Source organism: Hydra viridissima, unplaced genomic scaffold (genome assembly GCF_058129835.1).
Source record: "Hydra viridissima isolate aposymbiotic clone 2 unplaced genomic scaffold, HvirCarnegie_v1 scaffold_5, whole genome shotgun sequence".
NCBI classification, from domain to species: Eukaryota; Metazoa; Cnidaria; class Hydrozoa; order Anthoathecata; family Hydridae; genus Hydra; species Hydra viridissima.
The window spans coordinates 9533521-9552930 of record NW_028324304.1 but is presented as its reverse complement, the minus strand read 5'-3'; the positions used below and the strand labels follow the sequence as shown (position 1 = coordinate 9552930).

General features: G+C 29.4%; 2 protein-coding genes across 6 annotated transcripts; one reads left to right on the top strand and one right to left on the bottom strand.

Moving 5' to 3' along the window:
• Nucleotides 1–709: 709 nt before the first annotated feature.
• On the bottom strand, nucleotides 710–7728 carry LOC145188751 (marginal zone B- and B1-cell-specific protein-like). Its single transcript, XM_090088673.1, has 4 exons — nucleotides 7528–7728; nucleotides 1686–1795; nucleotides 1317–1421; nucleotides 710–1145 (listed from the first exon to the last, which is right to left on the bottom strand). Exons 1-4 carry the CDS (start codon nucleotides 7687–7689, stop codon nucleotides 1001–1003), a joined length of 522 nt encoding a protein of 173 aa, XP_089944799.1. The 5' UTR covers nucleotides 7690–7728; the 3' UTR covers nucleotides 710–1000.
• Nucleotides 7729–11266: 3538 nt separating this feature from the next.
• LOC149888520 (uncharacterized) lies at nucleotides 11267–14347 on the top strand. Of its 5 annotated transcripts, none has more exons than XM_090088548.1 (8): nucleotides 11267–11361; nucleotides 11702–11934; nucleotides 12063–12146; nucleotides 12406–12540; nucleotides 12668–12703; nucleotides 12801–12842; nucleotides 13218–13644; nucleotides 13762–14347. In XM_090088548.1, the coding sequence occupies exons 7-8, from the start codon at nucleotides 13456–13458 to the stop codon at nucleotides 13951–13953; spliced, it is 381 nt and encodes a 126-aa protein (XP_089944674.1). In that variant the 5' UTR covers nucleotides 11267–11361; nucleotides 11702–11934; nucleotides 12063–12146; nucleotides 12406–12540; nucleotides 12668–12703; nucleotides 12801–12842; nucleotides 13218–13455; the 3' UTR covers nucleotides 13954–14347. The 5 variants fall into 5 exon arrangements, 4 of the variants coding, with proteins under 4 accessions (XP_089944674.1, XP_089944673.1, XP_089944675.1 ...); XM_090088547.1 differs by having other exon boundaries at nucleotides 11273–11361; nucleotides 12063–12212; XR_016452838.1 differs by lacking the exon at nucleotides 13762–14347 and having other exon boundaries at nucleotides 11273–11361; nucleotides 12063–12212; nucleotides 13218–13356.
• Nucleotides 14348–19410: the final 5063 nt, after the last annotated feature.

Sequence of the window (19410 nt, the reverse complement as noted above, 5' to 3'; positions counted from 1 at the left end):
GTCAGTTACTAAAAACGTAGTTTTGAACTTAGCAATGTCGAGGAAATTGGTTCTGCCTTACACTAATATGACCTATGTCAGTTGTGAATTACTCAATTTTAAATAATTGGTAAATTATTTTACCTCCGCATGCTTTTTTTTTTTTAATTACACAGATGGTTTAATTTTTTCAATTTGAAGGCGTTTTTCTAAAAGGGTATTGGTTAAGGTTTCGCAACTTTAATTATTATAATTGGTAAATTATTTTACCTCCGCACACTTTTTTTTAAAATTTTACAGATGGATTAATTTTTTCAATTTGAAGGCGTTTTTCTAAAAGAATATTAGTTAAGGTTTCGCAACTTTAAATTGTGGAAAACAGCTACTATAAATTAAGTAACAGACCGACCATAACCCGTATTACGGGTTGCTTTTTGCTAGTGCTTATTTAAAGCTCTTTCTAATGATATATAATAATCAAATATATAAATATTTTAAAATTTTTACGCACATACCTACTTGGTTGCTCTGAGAGCTTCTAATTCAACAGGGTATATGAAGCGCATTTTTTATGCAAATCCTTCGGACTTAGTTCAGAGATAACTTTGTTAGAATTCTTTTTCTATTAAATCATAAATCTTTTTTTTTTCGATCAGTTTAAAGCTGTTAGACTTTTTGATGATTAGTAAAAATTTGGATTTGGTAGGTGAGTAAAATCGAGAGAACAGAATTTTATAGTTTTTTTTTAATCTAAGTTGTATAAATAATACAGTTCTGTAAATTAGCTATGAAACTTTTTATTTTTTAATGCTTAACCATTAAACTACAAAAACAAAAAAAATATTAAAAAAACAAAAAAAACCACAAAAGAGAGTCGATTAAAAAAAAGATTACTTTTTTTAAAAAATGAAACAACTTACGAAAGTTGTATCTAGGCTCGTAATAAATATTAAAAATTGACAAAATAATTTATACACTTCTAAAAATCACAGAGCGACAAAGTCATGTAAACACAACGCATTTAAAGCTCAGTTTTGAAAGGCATTGCGCAATCTTTTGTATGCTCATAACAGAGTAACTGTTTCAAATCTTTATTCTTGCGATACCTATCATAAATACCATCTTCTCCAATTTTCTCTATAAATTCGTAACATTTCGAAGATAATCTAAAAGAAATGAAATGATAATTTAGTGTATGCATGCGTGCGTGTGTACATGACGTCATAACAGTCCAAAAGTTGAAAAATAATTGCCTCGTTCTATTGATGTAAAATATTAGCGTAAAAAAGTGGACAACTTTCAGACACTGGATCTTCTTTTCTATATTAAGAAGTTACCTTCCTGGCCACTTTCCTCCACCTTGCATCATTCCAGGAACTTGATCTGCTTCAAGACCTTTACCAGATATTCTATTTACTCCGTTCACTGATTTCAATCCATAACTAAAATTTATACAGAGAGTATGTACAAACATAATTAGCATAGTTAAATGGGATAGAATGATTAACAAAAAACAACATTTTTATGCAATACTAAGAAAAAAAACTTTATACCCAGCAGACCCAAAAAATTGAAAAAGAAAACATAAGCTAAAGCACCATTAAACTGTAACTTATTATTATGATCTGGTAAACAGTATCTTATTACAGATTTATAGGTTTGTTTTTTAACAGGTTTTATGTTACAACATTAAGAAATTTTCTTACTTTTCCCATGTTTTACCATCACAAACTTTTTCAAACGCATCAAGATAGACAGATTCTTTTAACTTTCTACCACTAACTCTGGACTCTTCTTTTTTCAACATTTCAACCAACTTAAATAAAATAGTTGCTATCAATAATGTTTTATTGATGCACACACAAATGCAAACACAAACATATGTACATTAGGGTGACATAAAGAAAGTTTTATATAAAAATGTTGGTATTACTCATTTAGATAAAAGCTCTGTAATTTATTATATTGGGGCATCTGTTTTCATTTTATACAACAAAACTAGATAAAGCTGGAAATATAAAACTGACTCATGGAGAATTTCTCTCATAAGCTTTACTATTTCAGTTCACCCTACTTTATTCTTAAGTATATGGTTAAAACCCCTTTCCACATGGCTCATTGTGAAGTTTTATTAGTTGTCATAATTCTATGTGTTTGTGAACTGATATATTACTCACTTATTTACAAAAGAAATTATCAAAACAATCTTACTTTACTGATCATAATTTTAGAATGATTTTACAGGTCAAATATGGAAAACTGACTATGAGGTTTATCAACATTTGCAGCAATATTACTCTGAAGTATGTTGATTAAACAATGATTTTTGATTTAAGAATGCCTTTAGTACCAGTGATTTTGAATTTGTTAGGTACATAGCATGACCTTTTTTTCCACATTTCAGAAGTTGTAAATTTTCTAATTTTTACTCTTTTGTAAATCAATTTTTCTAGTTTGTATTGTAATATATGGGTCATAAATTGAGGTTTTACAAAAAGCTGTAAAGTCGTTCTTACCAAACCAGAAAGATTGATGTAACTAGTATTTGTCAAAGATTAAAAAAAAAACTTAAAAATGAGGATTAATCATTAATCCTCATGTTTAAGTTTTGCAACCAAAAAAAAATTTTCAAATGTAAAAATGGTAGTGATTAATGACCATTAATCACAAGCATTTGAAAATTTTTTTTGGTTGCTTACTTATAATTTTTGGTTGCTTATCTTATAATTTTTGTGATTGCCAGATCACAAATTCACAGATTTCAAAACAAATGTTATCCTCAGCTTATCCTCAATCCGCCTATTTGCGTAAAAGAATAGAACAAATATTTGCATAAAAAAACAAATACCAATATCTCACTTAAAAATTTAAGATTATCTTTAAAAAAAAAAATGAAAGCATGTGTCATATAAAAGAGTAAATGCATTCTGAACCATTTTTAAATGCACCATGAAATAATAGATAATATTATGACAGAATAAGGAAATATATTACTATATCAAATATATTTTACTACAAGTTTAAATAAAATGTAAGAAGAACATATACAAACAAAAATCAAAAGTTTGAGAAAAAGTTCCTGTAAGAAAAGGATGAAAACAACCTAAAAGTTACACAATAAAACTCAAAAGGAAGTCTAAACTGAAATCTAAATGAATTCTTAACTTTGTTTAGTTCTTTATTAAAAGGCACAATGATTAATAAATGTGTTTGTCGAACTCTGTCTTTTAGATTCTTTTGATTTGATACATAAGGCAGACCCAATAAAAAAACAGTAGGGCTGGTGGATTAATCGGTATTTTACATTAATCGATTAACGATCAAATTTCGAAAAATTAATCGATTAATCGATTAATTTTTGATTAATTTTAAAAAAAAATGTGTTTATAACTTATTAAAAAGTAATTTATATTTTTTATGATTTTATTTCTCTTTTAATCAGATATGATCTTAAAAAACATAAATTATCAACAGTATCATCGTTTAAGCTAGTTCTTAAATTAGTAACAAATAAACCAGCTGCACTAAAACTTCTTTCTGCTTCTATAGAAGACGGGGGAAGACTTAGCATGGCATTATAAATCTTTTCTAAAGAACTTGGCCTGTTTCCAGTGCTTTCGAGAACTGCAATTTCACGTTTAATGCATGTCAAAACTTCTTGAGGGGAAGATTTAAAAGTTATCCCTTTAGTTTTACCTGCTGCTGAAGCTGTATTAGCTATTATTTCTGCTAATTCTTCACCTTTAGTTTTTTTTCTTAATGGTTCTTCATTACAAGTGTACTCTAACTCAGACTGATATGCTTCTTCTACTTCCTCATGTAGAAATAAACGTAGGTATATTTCTCTAGCAGTTTTAGCAATTTTATTTTTATGTGGGTATTTCAAAAGATTATCTGGAAATTCTGAGTCTGATTTATAGTCAGCTGGGTTATGTAAAAGTCACAGTAAACCAGCAATATTACAATTTCTTCTTTCAACAATTCTCTCAGAGACAACAGTAAATAATTTTTGACCAATGTTAGTATTTTGTTCTTTAAGATTTTGTAGTAAAAACAAAATAATTTTATCAGATTTTATCAGATCACAGTCTCTTTTCCCTAGTTCCATAACACTTAACTCTACAACATGTAGAGCCTGAACAATATCAGAAATGTGTTTTATTTCTTCTTCTTTTAAAATTAAATCTGTTCTAGATATATCAACAAGAGCCTTTGTAGTAACATTTTTTAATTTTAAGAATCGTTTTAACATACTTATTAGCGAATTCCATCTTGTTTTAGTATCCAAAATAGGCTTGAGTTCTTTTCCTAAATCTGTTCTACAAATACTTTGAAGGGAATCGTTTTTAAGTGGAGATTTTCTAAAAAGTTTGACTATTTTACGAACCTTCAATATGTACATTGAGACATAAATACCTTCAATATGTACATTGAGAACAATATGAACCTTCAATATGTACATTGAGACATAAATACCTTCTAGTTTTACCAGAAGTCCACTTATCAAGAGAAATTGAAAACCTTTCTCCTTTTAATTTTTTTTGCTGAAGCTCTTGAACAACTTTTAACTTAATTGAGTTTGCGTAGTTCATAACAATTGTCTTTATAGCATGTCGATCATCAGGGATTTTAAATCCTTGAGCTTTCCAGCCATTTTTAATATCTTTGCTATTGGCCAAAGTTGCAAAAGGGATACGATCAACAGCAGTTAAATGAGCTAATACATCTTCAGCTTTGCTACCTATATTATTACAATAGGTAGCAATACTTGGCTGTATATTTTTAGACTTCTCTAAAATAACTTTTGTCAAATAAATTTTATGTTTGTGCTCTAAATGATACAAGAAACTTGAAGTTGATGAATGGAATTTAAGTTCAACTGAACAATGTTTGCACTTGTATGTTGATTTGCCTTTATTTTCCAATAAAAAGTGTTTCCAAACTTCAGAGCGGTTTTTTCCAAACGACATTGTAAATGGTGGTTAAGAAACGGCACTATGAAAAAAGCATTGTTTTTGTTTGTTTATACTAATATTTGACCGGATGCCGGAAAATAAAGGCAAATCAACATAGAAGTCAAAACAAGTCTTGTTCGTTAAAAAAAACGCTTTTAAATGTTCGTAAAAATCCTTGAAACAAAGAAACGCTAAGTTGTTGTATTAAAAAAAAAATTAATCGATTAATCGTTTGTTAATTAATCGATTCATGGTTAATCGTTTACCACCCCTAAAAAACAGCAATTTCTGTAAAAATGACAGTGATTTCTACAATAAGAAAACCATTTAAAAGTTTCTCATAAAATGTTAATAATTAACAATTGTAAAATGTTTTAGTACTTGTAAAACAGTATCAGAAGAAAATCATGATTAATATAATTATAGAAACCATTTATAACTTATGAATTATTTTATTTTTTATTTAACTTGATTAATGACTGCTGTAAACATTTTCTTGAATAAAATGCACTTTGCTGATAGTGAGAATTCTTTGGAGGTTGAAGATTTTATCTGCTGTAAATTCAATAAAAGAAAGTCTGATGAATCTGTACATATATCATGGATATTCCCTTGCAACTTGTAATTATCGAACTGTAGTTTGTTCTAGTTGTAGAAAAAAAAACTTGATGAGTCAGATATTACATCCAAAGTTTTGTGCTAAGACAAAACATCAAATGTAATTCTAATACTTACAGAAGATTGAAATTATTTTTTAAAGTTATCAACTTTATACTTAATATTTATTTAAATACCACTTTCAAAGGTTCAACTCTAAGCTCTGTAGAAAATGCTTCAAATGTTAGCAGCTGAAAACACCTACACATGTTCCATTTCAATTGCTGTAACAAAATCAATCTTTTTTGTCATAAGCTTAAGTTTCAGGCATGTTAAAAAACCAAAATCAATATGGAGTTGTAGTTCTAAGTTATCACCAATTAGTGGTAAACTATTGGCTGTAACAGTTGGATCTCTTGCTAACAACTATCTTAAAGACTAAAACAAGGCTTTAAAGGAGCTTCTTATATAAACTTCAGTAAGAATTAGGAAATGAGACTGCTGTAGAACATTTGAATCATCAAGAACATTTTGATAAATCAAACTGCAGTGGAATGGTTGCAGAAAATTAGAAACTCTAGGATGTCTTGAATATAAGTTTTAAAAACTTCAGAAAATCTGATATACTAAACTATATGAACAAGATACACCCAAGGTTCAGATACTACAATCCAGTTTTGGTACCATCTTCAGAATTGCATTTTCTGATTGGAGTTACATTTTGAATATCTGCTTATGAATGATTGACTGAAATTAGGGAGGGTACTAAGTTTTTAGAGAGTTTACAAAAGTAGATGTTGTGATGAAAATAATTTTAACAAGATCTTGAAAGTATGGATGAACTTGATAAAGTATTAACATTTTTTTCAACTTTCAAAATCAGACCTTGCACAGGTTTAGGGAAATAATTTACAGTAAGTTGGGAATTTCACATTCTGCTGTTCAGCCTTTTGTTAATATCATAACTGGCTTATCCATTTTCAATATCCCAAATAGAGCACTCTGGGTTTGTGTTAATCCATCTGACCACTTTTTGATCCAGTTTTAAACTTAACAGACCTCTTTCTTAGTTACTCCACTTACTTTCCAATTTACAACCTTCATTTAATAATAAGATGATCAACTGACAGTTTTCCTTTGAATATTATACTTTTTAAACTTTAAAATGGAAAACTTCTCTTTAGAATAAAATGTTTTATATATTAACAATGAAATTACTTATTAAAAACAATAAACTATATATTAAAATGTTATGTATTAATATCCAATTTCAACATCAGTATATTATCATCTTTTTTGATTTGGAGCATTTTGAATTCTACTTTTTAAGAATAAGATCTTCAAAACTACAAAAATCTACAATTAAGTGAGTAAAATTTCAAGTTTGGCCTACCATTATGGAAAACTTATTAGATAAAAGTCATATATTCAATTTTTTGTTCAAGTGAATGTACCCACAGAGTACTTACTGGCTTTTAAAAAGTGAGATATATAAACAATATGTATAAAAGTTGTTAACCTCTAAAAATGAACAAAAAACCATTTTTGCTCAAAGAGGTAGATTTCATGTAAAATGGCTTTTTTTTTTAAAAAAAAATTAGCTTATTCTCAAAAACCATATCAGATATTGAGATAAAAACTTCAGGATTTGCTGATTTTAATTGATACACACCATCTAAACAAGGTTCATCAAATTCTGAATTGATATGGTCATTAATCCACTTGGCATGGAACAACCCAATAGCTTGTTCTGCAATATCTCAAGAGCAGCATTTTTTTTTTGCTATTTATGTTTCTAAAATTTGCTCAAGACTTATGCAAAATGTAAGAGGATTTGTTTAAAAAAAAAAAAAAAAATCATTTTTTTCCTGTTGTATGAAGTATTTTTGCTATGCTTTTTATAATAAAATGAATTAAATTTTAAATTTTAAGTTTAATTTCTAGGCTTGGAACACTTTTTAAGACTCCCTTAATAATATATATTCACATAATATACCTGATATGAAATGGCAGTACACGCATCACACTTCATATTTCCTGGAAGATGACTAGAAAATTGCTCTTCTTCAGTCATCTTTGGACTTTCAAAAGTAAACTTTTCTTGTCCATAAACATTTCCAACATGAAATATGAGAAGCAGAACTAAAAAAATTTTCATTTTTTACCTGAAATTAAAATTTTTGTTACTATAAAGATAAAATAAACTTTTATTTTATTTCATGGAGCGTGTATGTAATATTTAGCTCCTTTTCTTTTAGAATGTAAGTAATAGTTATGAGTAGTAATAATGAAATTATATTTTATTTGGATAAGTGTAAGTATAAAAAATTGAATAAGTATGAATTTACGTTTCTAAGTATGGGTATATATTGAAAATTGTAAAACTTGGTACGTATTACATTCATTTAGTCAAAAATTTTTGTTGTGGCATACAAACATATATACAATTATATTGGCAAAAACCAACATATATACTTGCACTATATAACACAACTTTGTTTCCTAATTTACAAGCAAAATTATTTGATTGCTCATGCCTCAAAAACTTTGAAAATGGGTATTATTCAAATAGCATTTAAGAAACCTTTTGAGAGATATATCCAGCTAGAACTGAACTGAACTGCTGGGCTAAACCCTTCTCTACTATCCACTATCTCAACTGCTAATTATATTGCTAGAAAATTCAGTGGAATAAACGCTCTTTTCTTTATATATTGAAATAAAAATCCAAAAACAAATATTGTTACACGGTTTTAAAATATATCGATATTATATGAAGCATTTTACAGATATTTTGTATTCTTCTAGTCTAAATATATGTATGTGATATAACTAGACAGAAAAAGATGTATCAAGAAAAACATCGCGTTGCTAACATTGTTAATCGTAAATTTACTAAAATATAAACTAATATTAGACCGATTTAAAGAAGAAAATGATCAAGCAATGCTTTGTTAAACTAAGCGAAAGTGAAAATGTTATTCTTAACAAAATAGACGCTGTGAATGAACGCCGCACAGTGGGAAAGTCTCTTATAACTACGCGGACAAAAATCAATACGGTGCATAGGAACATGCTTTAAGACCTTGCAAACACATCCCCAGAAATATATATTTTTTTGATTATCATCAGAAAACATTTCCTCATTCAAAAATTGTAAAACACAACTTTCTTTAGTGGGGACCTAAGGAGAAATCACATATTTTAGTGGAGTACCCAGGAATTTTTGTTTTTCAAAATGCAAAATGGGTAATTAAGAGGCATGGGGCATACTCAAATTTCTAGTATGTCGATACTGGTGTCGAATGTGATTGGGTTGCAAAAAATTTGGGTGATTGGGGCTAAACCAACCCCACCCCGATCCATAACTGTTCCCTTCCTAGAACTACGTCTCCTTTAATCATAAAAATTTTTTTTTTTGTTCTGTAGTAAACAAAATTTATCGACAGATTTCAAAATTCATCAAAAAATCTCTTTTCGTTTAAGATTTATAACCATACAAAGCTTAAAACTACCTCCAATTGCCCCCTGAAATAACTTTAAATGGTCTAAATTTTTAAACCAAAAAAATTTTTTTGGAATTTGATGTCTAAGAATTTTGATCTAGTTTAATGTAAAACAAGCAAAAAGTTGAAAAACATTTTTAGAAACCGTACCATAGGAGGGATTTGTGGGATCGTTTCGAACACCAAAAATTCATGCCCATGACTCTGTATTTAGATTTTCAGAAATGTTTGTGATAGATTTATCAATTTTTCTTTTTAAAGTATTTTAAAATGTTAGTTTGACATTGAAATTTACATTTTTATTGAAATAAAAACAAAGCAAACCAACCTTTAACTATTAACAGTTAACTAAAGCTAGCAGTTGCTAATTGTTAATAATTGCATAATAACTCTTCACACGCGTTGACGTACGACCTGAATGTATGTTTGTAGTCATTATATTGACATTTGATTGATATGACCGATACATCATGCCAATATTATCAATCCATATCAGAGGTTTTTATTTAAAGCATTCCTTTAAAATGCGGCCGTGCTATGAAGGTAATTATAACTATATTGTTTTTTAATTTACTTTAGTTAAAATTTAGTTACGTTATTTTAGTTATTATAGCTGCCATACATATGCTATAAAATTTAGATTTGAATACCAGAGTTATCAGAGGGAGAAAAATGGGAATGTTTTATTTGTGAAAATGGGCGCAAATCAAAAATGGAAAAAATATTGGCTCCTATAGTTGAATGTGTGTTGGGAAAACTTGTTTATTAAGGCGCTGAAGATGTTTAAAATAAACCTGCAGAAAGACTAATTTGTCAAGATTTCTATGCCCTAGAAATTCCACATCTCTGTACAAAATTAAAAAGACAAAAGAACTTGACTGCTATTGTAAAATCAATATCCCCAACAAAGAAATGAAACGTTTTTGTCCAAATAGGTAAGTAAACCATTGCCAAAAAATATTTTTTTGATAACTAGATTGCAATTTGTATCATTCATTTTGATTTTTTATGGATATATAGTTGGTAGAAAAAGATATTCCAATTGTGTATTGCAATGACATTGAAGAGCTTGTAGCATTTATACTTCATCAAAACCCGCCTTAAAATGACTTAAGGGCCCCTTAAGGGTCCCTTAGTAGTTCAGGGTATTCTAAGGGCAAATTTTCTCAAACAATTTTTTACCAAAACTTAAAAATAGCAGCTTACATTTTATTTCAGCACTAAATTAGAATATTTTTGATGATTTTTTAAAATTAGGGTGTGTTTAGGGCAGATCCTAATAAGGGGTGGGATAGGGCTAAATTCGGGCTAGCCCGAAATCGGCTCTAATTTTCTGGAATTTTTAAACTCGGAAAAAAACGATTTAACAGAACAATTTTGCACCCTTCAGAAACACCGTAAAGCTCATATTGACGTTGTTTCCTTAAAATATTGTAAATATAGTTTGAGTGGCTTTTTTTATGATAGTAATTAAGATATTTTTACGGATTTTATGAAGTATTAATTGTATGCAAACCTTAAGTAGAGGAGGGTTTTTGGCGCTACTCGACTTTCTCCACCTCCCCCCCCCCCCCCCCCTAATTTTATGATTGATTCTGATAGAGAATTTTATGCTGATTCAGAAAAATATAAAAACATAGACCTGAAAATTAACGGAAAGTGCTCTAATTCGAAGTCAAAGTTGTAAAAAATCCCACTAAAACCCTAATATTCGCCATTTTGAAAATAATAAGTTAATGAACTTTTAGCTGACAAAAGCAATACATTAATAGCATGGTTTTTACGTTAAAAAAATCGTTAAAGTATGTTTATCTTGCGCAAATTTTTGTGGCAATGAAAATAGCCGTTTTTTGATTATTAGAGAATAAACTATTTTGCAAGTAATGTACTTTTGTAATAAATTTTAAAAAAGAATTCAACAGTTTTTTTTCCTAAAAGAAGAACTTTTGAAACTCAGTTCATAGTTGTTCTACCACATGTAAAATTTAGAAAATGTAACCTTCAAACCGTTTTTTTTAATAAAAAAAACCAGCGTACGATACAATAATAGTTATTCATCAATTTTTCTACATTCTCAAATTCTACTTTCAACCTTTATTTGAAATCTTCTATTAATTTCATTTCCTTATAACACTTTCGTTTCCATACTTTAAAATAATAATGCTAAGACTTATGGAAACCAGGTCTGTTTATTGCGCAATGTAACGGTAATTAATTTTCGTTAAAAATGAAAGCGTTTTTTAAAAAATAGCGATTATTAGGGTTTTTAATGGGATTTTTTACAACTTTGACTTCGAATTAGAGCACTTTCCGTTGATTTTCAGGTCTATGTTTTTATATTTTTCTGAATCAGCATAAAATTCTCTATCAGAATCAATCATAAAATTAGGGGGGGGGGGGGGAGAAAGTTGAGTAGCGCCCACTTTGTATATATATTGATGGTGTACCTTTATCTAGAAGTTCAAACTTATGCCTCTGGCCAATCCTAGGAATGTTAAAAAAATACCCAGGCTAGGTGTATTTACATTAGGCATATTCTCTGTAAAATCTAAGCCTAATTCTGGAAATGATTATTTACGGGCTTTTGTTGATGATATGCTTACATGACATGTTTGAGGTAACAGCAATTCTTTAAGTATATGTCCTTTTCTGATCCTTTTTCAGGCCAAAGTTAAACAAAAGAGTATTGCCTTCAGACTCTGAGTCTGAATATGATGACATTGTGGTTCCACCACCTCCAAAGTCCTTCATCCCTTGTTATCCCCTGTCAACATCATCCTCTCTGGTTTCATCACATTCACTAATTAGTTCTCAGTCACCTTCCACCTTCAACCTTCAACATTCTTCTGAAACACTGTTCACTACAAGACCTTCAAATTTACTCAATGATTAAACTGGTAGGTATTGGTCTTGATATTGTTATCTCATCCTATTTAGAGACTGTCAGACAAGTATCTGACTGCCTTTTTTATCTAAACATTTGTAACTTTTTAAAAATATTTTTGGTGAAATATATTTATTTTAGGAGAATCTTCCAATTATATGATGCAGGGTGATCCTGTTATAGAAGAGGAGATTGTTAAAGTTGGTGAAGATAACTTTGATAGAAGTATGCCCACTATTTTTAAAGTTGTGCCTGGATTATATGACTTAATGGAGCACGAAAGCAATCAATGTAAATTAGGATTTCCTTTGTTTAATTTAAATTGTAAATTTTTGACACTAATAATCACCGAACACACACTACAAAAAAGATTGCTGTTAGTTTTTTCACTAAGTGTAATTAGTTAAACTAATTGAACAAACTCATACATTGCTGTACCTTACAGTGCTAAAAGGCTTATTTAAAAACAAATTGTTTTTTTCAGGTAAAGTTCCATTAGAGAAAGTCATGAAACTAAAGAAGAATCAAGTGTCATTTTTCATCTCTTGATATAAAGCTGTTATATTTTTGTTCAACTATATTTGAGTTTAAGTGAAAGCAAAATTTGAATGTTTTAAATGTAAGTTATTAACATTATCAAATTTCTTTAATGTGATTTTATTCATACATGAATGTATGTTATCAGTTGCTAAGTTTTATTGTTAAAGTAAATATCATTTAATAATATCATTTTCATTTAATTCTAGTCTGATTGCATGAGAACATCTCTTAATTTATCTGGTGTAAGTAATAGTTATTTTTCTGCTGTTTATTGTGATGAGATGATTTATTTGTTCTTATATGAATGTGTTTTGTTGCTACATTTTTTTTTTTTTTAAGGTTCCCAGTATTCAACTACCTGTATCACCTACTCAGTCAGTTGTAAGTTTTTGAAAATTGAAATATAGATATATTTTAGGTACACAAAAGTTTGATTGTGTTTTTTAATTTTTTAATTATTTATATATATTTATATCTGGGTATATAAAGCCACCATGCTCTAAAACCTTTGGATATAAATAATGATGAGATTTCATATGAATCTCAGGGCCTATATGTAGGAATACATATGGCCAAAGGAATACATGTAAAATATGTATTGGTGTACATATCTTATTAAATTAAATTAGAAATATACTTTTATATAGCTGAGTATTAGTTTTATAGTGGTACAAAACTGCTATAGACTTTTTTTTTTCAAGGGATGATTGTAAATTGTTTAAGTTATGTAACTATTGAAAATAATATTTGTTGTAGTTTTAGTTAAGTCCCCGTGATTCCTCTAATTCAAGTTACCTGCCTATGCATGATAGTATGCTAGGTGTTTGCACCCGGCTTAAAGTTGAACCATTTAGTACACAAGGTTTGAATGTTTTGTATTACTGGGACTAACTAATTATTTTATAAAATGTTTTGGATTATAAAATGAATGGCATTAGTATTATATTTTAAGTAGTATATTGTTTATTGTGGTTAATATAACAGAAAGTTTCTTATGAGTGCATACATTCTTCATGAACTGAATACGATCCAGTCTAAGTTGACTGATCTCAAGCAGCAACAGGGAAGATTGGAGGCATGTGTTGCTAGTAATCCTATTGATCAGAATGTCTGTCATACACAATTTCCTATCTTTACTTCTCTGCAGCAATATTCTGATATTGAAAAGCACCCAAAAAATACAGTAAGTTTTTATCAATTTCTAATTATGTAAGAACAGCCATGATGTATTACCCTTGGCAAGGGAATATAGTATGAATGATGGTATAATATATTTAAGTTGTTAACTGATCTTTTTTAGTTAACATGGATGAAGCATGAAGGAGGGTTGACTGTCTATGAGCACATTTCACAAGTGCTTAACAAATTGCTGGCGCATGACTTACAGCAGAAGCCTGGAACACATAGGAAGCAGAAGTTTTTTGATAGCCTGGAAAATCAGCTTAAAAATGAGTGTAATCTACATCTACATATAGTTGTAGATTTAAATTAGTATTTATTTACATATTTTTTCTCTCTTTTTTGTAAGTATATAAATAATTATAGCTTCAACTCTAAATTTATTCCTTGGCACCTCGTCTAAAGAGATAGAATTGAAAGTAGCACGATTTTTTAATAATGCCAGAGATCACTCTGGTGGTCGTCTGCAGCGCTGCAAGATAAAGACACTTGAAGTTTCGATTGAGAGTAAAGATGACGACTATGAAGGAAATGATGATGACAGTGAAAACGAAGATCCTCGACAAAAAAAAGCAAAAGAAGAATAATTTGTGCTTAATGCGGCGGAAATGTCTTTAGTAACTTTAGTAACATAGAAATAACTTTTATAAATAAAGATATCATGTAAAGATGATTTATATAAATTTTGTTATATAAACTGTGTTAAACTATTGAATATTACTAGTAGAAAAAAAAACAACCACGCTTTACTACTCATACAGAATGAGTCGTAAAGCGTGGTTTTTTTTTGGCCGCTTTAGGGCTTGCCCTTAAGGGACCCTGAAATTTGGCGCGGACATTTTCATAAGGGTCCCTTAAAGGGTTGCCCTTAAGGGATCCTGAAGTTTTTTTAAGGCGGGAGAAGTCAAGGAACAAATGATGCTGATTTGAAATTAGGTGGGCAGGGATTCCTTAAAGTTACTCTGTCAATAACCCTAAAACAAGAGTTAAAAAATGATAAAATTCCAGAGAAACTGAGCAAGTGTGACGCATATGCGTGCAAAGATTTTAAAGATTGGAGTGTCCACAAAACTATTATATTGGCCATTTTGCCTTCATTGAACAAAAAATACTATAATTTGCGGTTAGTTTTGGATACGTTGAACATTTCATCCTTAGATTACACAGTATCTGAAGATCTAAAGGTTTTGCTTCAAATGGTTGGAAAGCAAATTGCAACATTAAAGCACCCTTGTCTGTATTGCGCGACGTCATCTCCTGACTTTCAAAAAGCTGATCATTATACTTTAGAATTTTTTTGTTGATTGTACGACCAATGGGTGGCTGATGATGCAAATTTAAAAAATGCAAAAGTACACAAATATTGTTAATCCCCTTACTTAACAGGCGACAAAAACAAAAAAATACTAGAACTTTTAAATATTCCTGGTCTACATACACTGCTAGGTGTTGTAGACAAAATTGTAAAAGAGATTGAAAAAATTTATTTGTAAACAAGGAGTGTGGGTTACAGTTTGATGTGGATGGGTTACACGTCAAATTCTTTTGTCTTTCTAATTTTGTACAGGAATGTAGTTCGGCAAACCTCGGTTGTACTACCATTACGTACTCCTCACTCATTCTATCCTAAACCTAATTCTTCTTTTCATTGCACAGCTGTTGTAAATGTTCTTGAACCTTTCATATTTTAAGCTGCAGCCTATATGAAATTGCAAAAGACATTCAAAAAATTTCATCCACGCATGCAAAGGTGAAATTCCGAAACTCAGGCATTCTTTTTTTGACATGTCACATTTTGCAAACTGCCTCTTGTCACTCATTTTGTTAGGAGAGGCACCACAGATTGGGCGACAAAGACGTACCTGTCATTTAAACCAAATGTTTGCCATCAATCGTTGATATAATGAGTTCAAAGTCAACCAAAACAAATTTGCTGTTAAGCAGATCAATTTTCACTGCTTCTAATTCTGTCATTTGCTTTTCTACGTCTATTTTTGTTCTAAGAACGATTTTCTCACATTTTAATAAATTCCAATATAGTTGGTTCTACAAAACCTCACACTTTAAGCCATACGTTTGTCCAGAAAACATTGCCGCTGTTATCATATGCTGCTAATTGGTGTTGTTGCTGTAGCCAGTAAGTCGGAATCCTGTTTACCACTTTTTATAAAACTCTGATTCTACTGTGATTGACTGGAACTTCTATCTAATTTCCAACTGCTAATCAACACTAAATTCCTTGTTTTAAGCATCTGAATGTTCTACAATTTCAGCACTTTTCATCCCAAAGATACGTTTTGCAATGTGCTCCATCAAACCTTGCAATTTTGCTTTAACTTTTGTTTCATTAACTTCGATGTCTTCTGTGTGGTATACAACCATCTATCGCTTTTGTTTTGTTTGTTTTTGATAACTTTTGTTAAAACTTTCACCTAACTAAAATCTTTTTCTTTAAAGGTTTTCTGCGGGCGAGCAGCAAAGTTTTCACTACTGATTCATATTTAAGATCACTTTCATCTTCGTCTTTTCTGTCGCTTATGTAATTATTTAAAACCAGCGCAGGTTTTTTTTAACATCAACATAGGTACAGGCTACATTATAAAATTTTAAATAGTGGTAATTTATAAAAAAGCAGGAAGTAATTTTTCGGGTACTTTGGAATTCTTAATGACTTGAAAGATTGCTTCATATACAGGATAGTAACATTTATATAGTTTTTTAAAATTCAATATGACGGAAAAATGCCGAGGAAGGCGGATGAGGTCGCTTGAGACTTTAGAGACGCATTAGAGATAATATCTGCAAAAAATGGGCGATATAATATTTGATAATTTTTTTTTAAACTCCATTAAATTTGTTTTTTTAAACTGCATTAAGTTTAATGACTTTGGATTAAATATTTAGAGAAATTGGCAAATTTTAAACATCCAGTAAAATTTTTCAAAATTTTAGAAAAGATTTTTGAAAAGTAGACTTAAAATCTTTTTCAACGATATATATAAGTCTGGGAAAAATAATTACATTTTAATTTAGTGTTATCTTAAAAACTGATCTTTTCTAAACCCCGACATACGAATTTGATCAAAAGTTTTGACAAAAGTTATGACGCTTCATATCTTTACAATGATATATCCAAAAAGCTTTATATTTTGGATTTTTCTGTTTTAAATTGTTTATAATCAAATGAAAAGTTCAAATTCAAATTTAGAAGAAACGATTTTTGCCGGCATAATTTCCCACCGTGGCTGCACAGTGTTGCAAATTGCTTTTTACGCGGCCAAAAGTTCAAAATTCAGCTCCTTGATTTTTACCAAATGGATTTGTTCATCCCATAGTGAATATCTGAGATAAGAAAATCTGATAGTTACAGCCAAAAATTCAACAGGATGTGTTCGTAATTGCAAAGTAAAGATGAGTGAGTTTCAACATACAATTTTTACCATTTTTTGTTAAAAAACAAGAGAAAGTATTTACTAGATAATTATTATAAGTATATTTTATAGTTATATAATTTTTTAAAAAAAACACTAAAGAACAAGATAATAATAGAAATTGAAAAAGATAAAAAATTCTAAATTGATAATGATAACACAGCATTTTCCTTAAAATATAACTTTATCGGGTTAAAAATTCCAGAGAACTAATGGGAGCTATACAAGCTGTTCATGAAATTAAAATTATTGGTTTATTGTACCTTTGATAACAGTTTTACCTGCATCTTCCTCCATCTGCATGTTTTGCTAACAAAAATAGGGCGTTTATTCACAAAATGATGACGCTACAAAAGCTACATGTTATGTTTTTTGCTATAATTTTTTTGTTATAAAATATTTACTCAGTTTTCACTATTATACCCTGCCTTTTGATATACCTCATTTACCTGTAGACTTAGCAAAAGCCGAATATTCCAAATCCAAAAACTTATTGCTTGGAAAAAATCTCAAGTTATATTGACAACATATAAGTTTTTACGAGACAGAACGGATTTTACTGAAACCTACCTAAGATATTTATCTTTTTAAATCAAGCCCGAAAATGTATATCAATAGCATTATTATCTCGCCAAAACTATGGGTCATTAAATCAAAGAACTTATAAAACGTAAATGATCATTCCATCTTAGGCAACTAGGATTCTAAGATGAAGCATTATGTTTCCAAGATACTCTTAGCTTTGGTTTTAAAGTGTTTACTTTAAATTAGACAAACTGACATCGAAACTACAATCAACTTTACTATTTGTAAATTTATGCATTGAAAATTTAGCAAAAATATCGGCATAGTTTACATTAAATTATTCAACTGGTAACTGCTGGAATAACTGCTGGAACTTTCCTTTTTTTTAAATTGATTATCAAGTCATAATTCTCATTCTCAATACTATAAGAATTAGAACTTTCAAGATTTTGTTCGATGCAGAAAATCACTCTGGACACGATAGCAGATTCAACACAATTTTTGGTTTTATTGTCTCGTTTGGATGATTTATCTTTATTTTGTTAAGATTTTGGATGATTTATCTTTGTTTTGCTTAGACAAAATGCGATCTTTTTTTGGGAATTATATTTAATCTTAGATAAACAATGAAGAGAAAGAGAAATAAGCTGACCTTAAATCTCTCATTATCATTCATTAATATTCATGTGGTTTAAAAGTATTGTCAAATAACATATTTACAAAAAGGTACGGTACTTTATGTAAATATCAAAAAATTTACAACCAAAAAGCTTAGTGAATATTTAACAAATGATTTGCTCAAATGCATTTAATAAACTTTATTTAAACCAAATATGATATGTAAATATAGTAATTGAAATTTTCTTACACAACGCATCACTCAATCTTATGGTAAATGAAATTGTCTTAAAAAAACGCATCAATCTTTTGGAGCTCTCCGGTTGCTACTACCTTTCCTTCACAAAAAAATAAGAATAACGTATTGTTAAGAGAAAAAATAAGAGGGATTGGGAGTAACTACCCTTCCACTTCCTTCTTTGAAAAAAATAATTGGAGAACTTGGTGTTCCGAATAGGGGCCTTGTTTTTAAACTTTGAAACTGATTGAAAATCATTCAATTAGGCTAAAATGACGGTAATCTAAGGTACCGAATTCTCAGTTGTGCCAAAAAATACTTACCTATTGATACACATTGAAAATTAAAAAGAGACATAGCTAAAAGGACATTTAATAATAATTTTCATCATTAAAATAAATTTTATTGCTATAGTAACACCTGTTCCATAAAGTTTGAGACTAACTTAAATAAGCGATATTTGATTAGTAAGCTTGATAAAATAATTAGTATTTGGTATCAAATGAAAACTCTATCTTTCCTCTTTCAATTGGCATATAAATTCTCTGATTATTTTTTGTTTAGGTAACAAATTAAAATGCCAAATCAACAAGCCCTAAAAAGTCGTGTGTATAATTTTTATAAAAAAAAACATGAAGATGAAAAACACGTTGTTTGGAACCATTTCAAGATGGAGGGCTACTCAAAAGCTACAACTTATACATATATGAACAGTTATGATCAAAATAAACTATTGGGTCGCAAAGCTGGAAGTGGAAGAAGGCCTACTCTTAATACACAAAACAACCGCATCAAATTAAGGAAAATGTTTAACAATCGAAGAGGTGTGTCACTTTCAAAGGCTTCTAGAAGACTTGGTTGTAGCAAAAGCACCATCGGACGAATCTTAAAATGCTTTAAAAAGCCTATTCTTTGTTATAAAAGAAAAAAAAGACTAAGCAGAACTCTTGAACAGAGG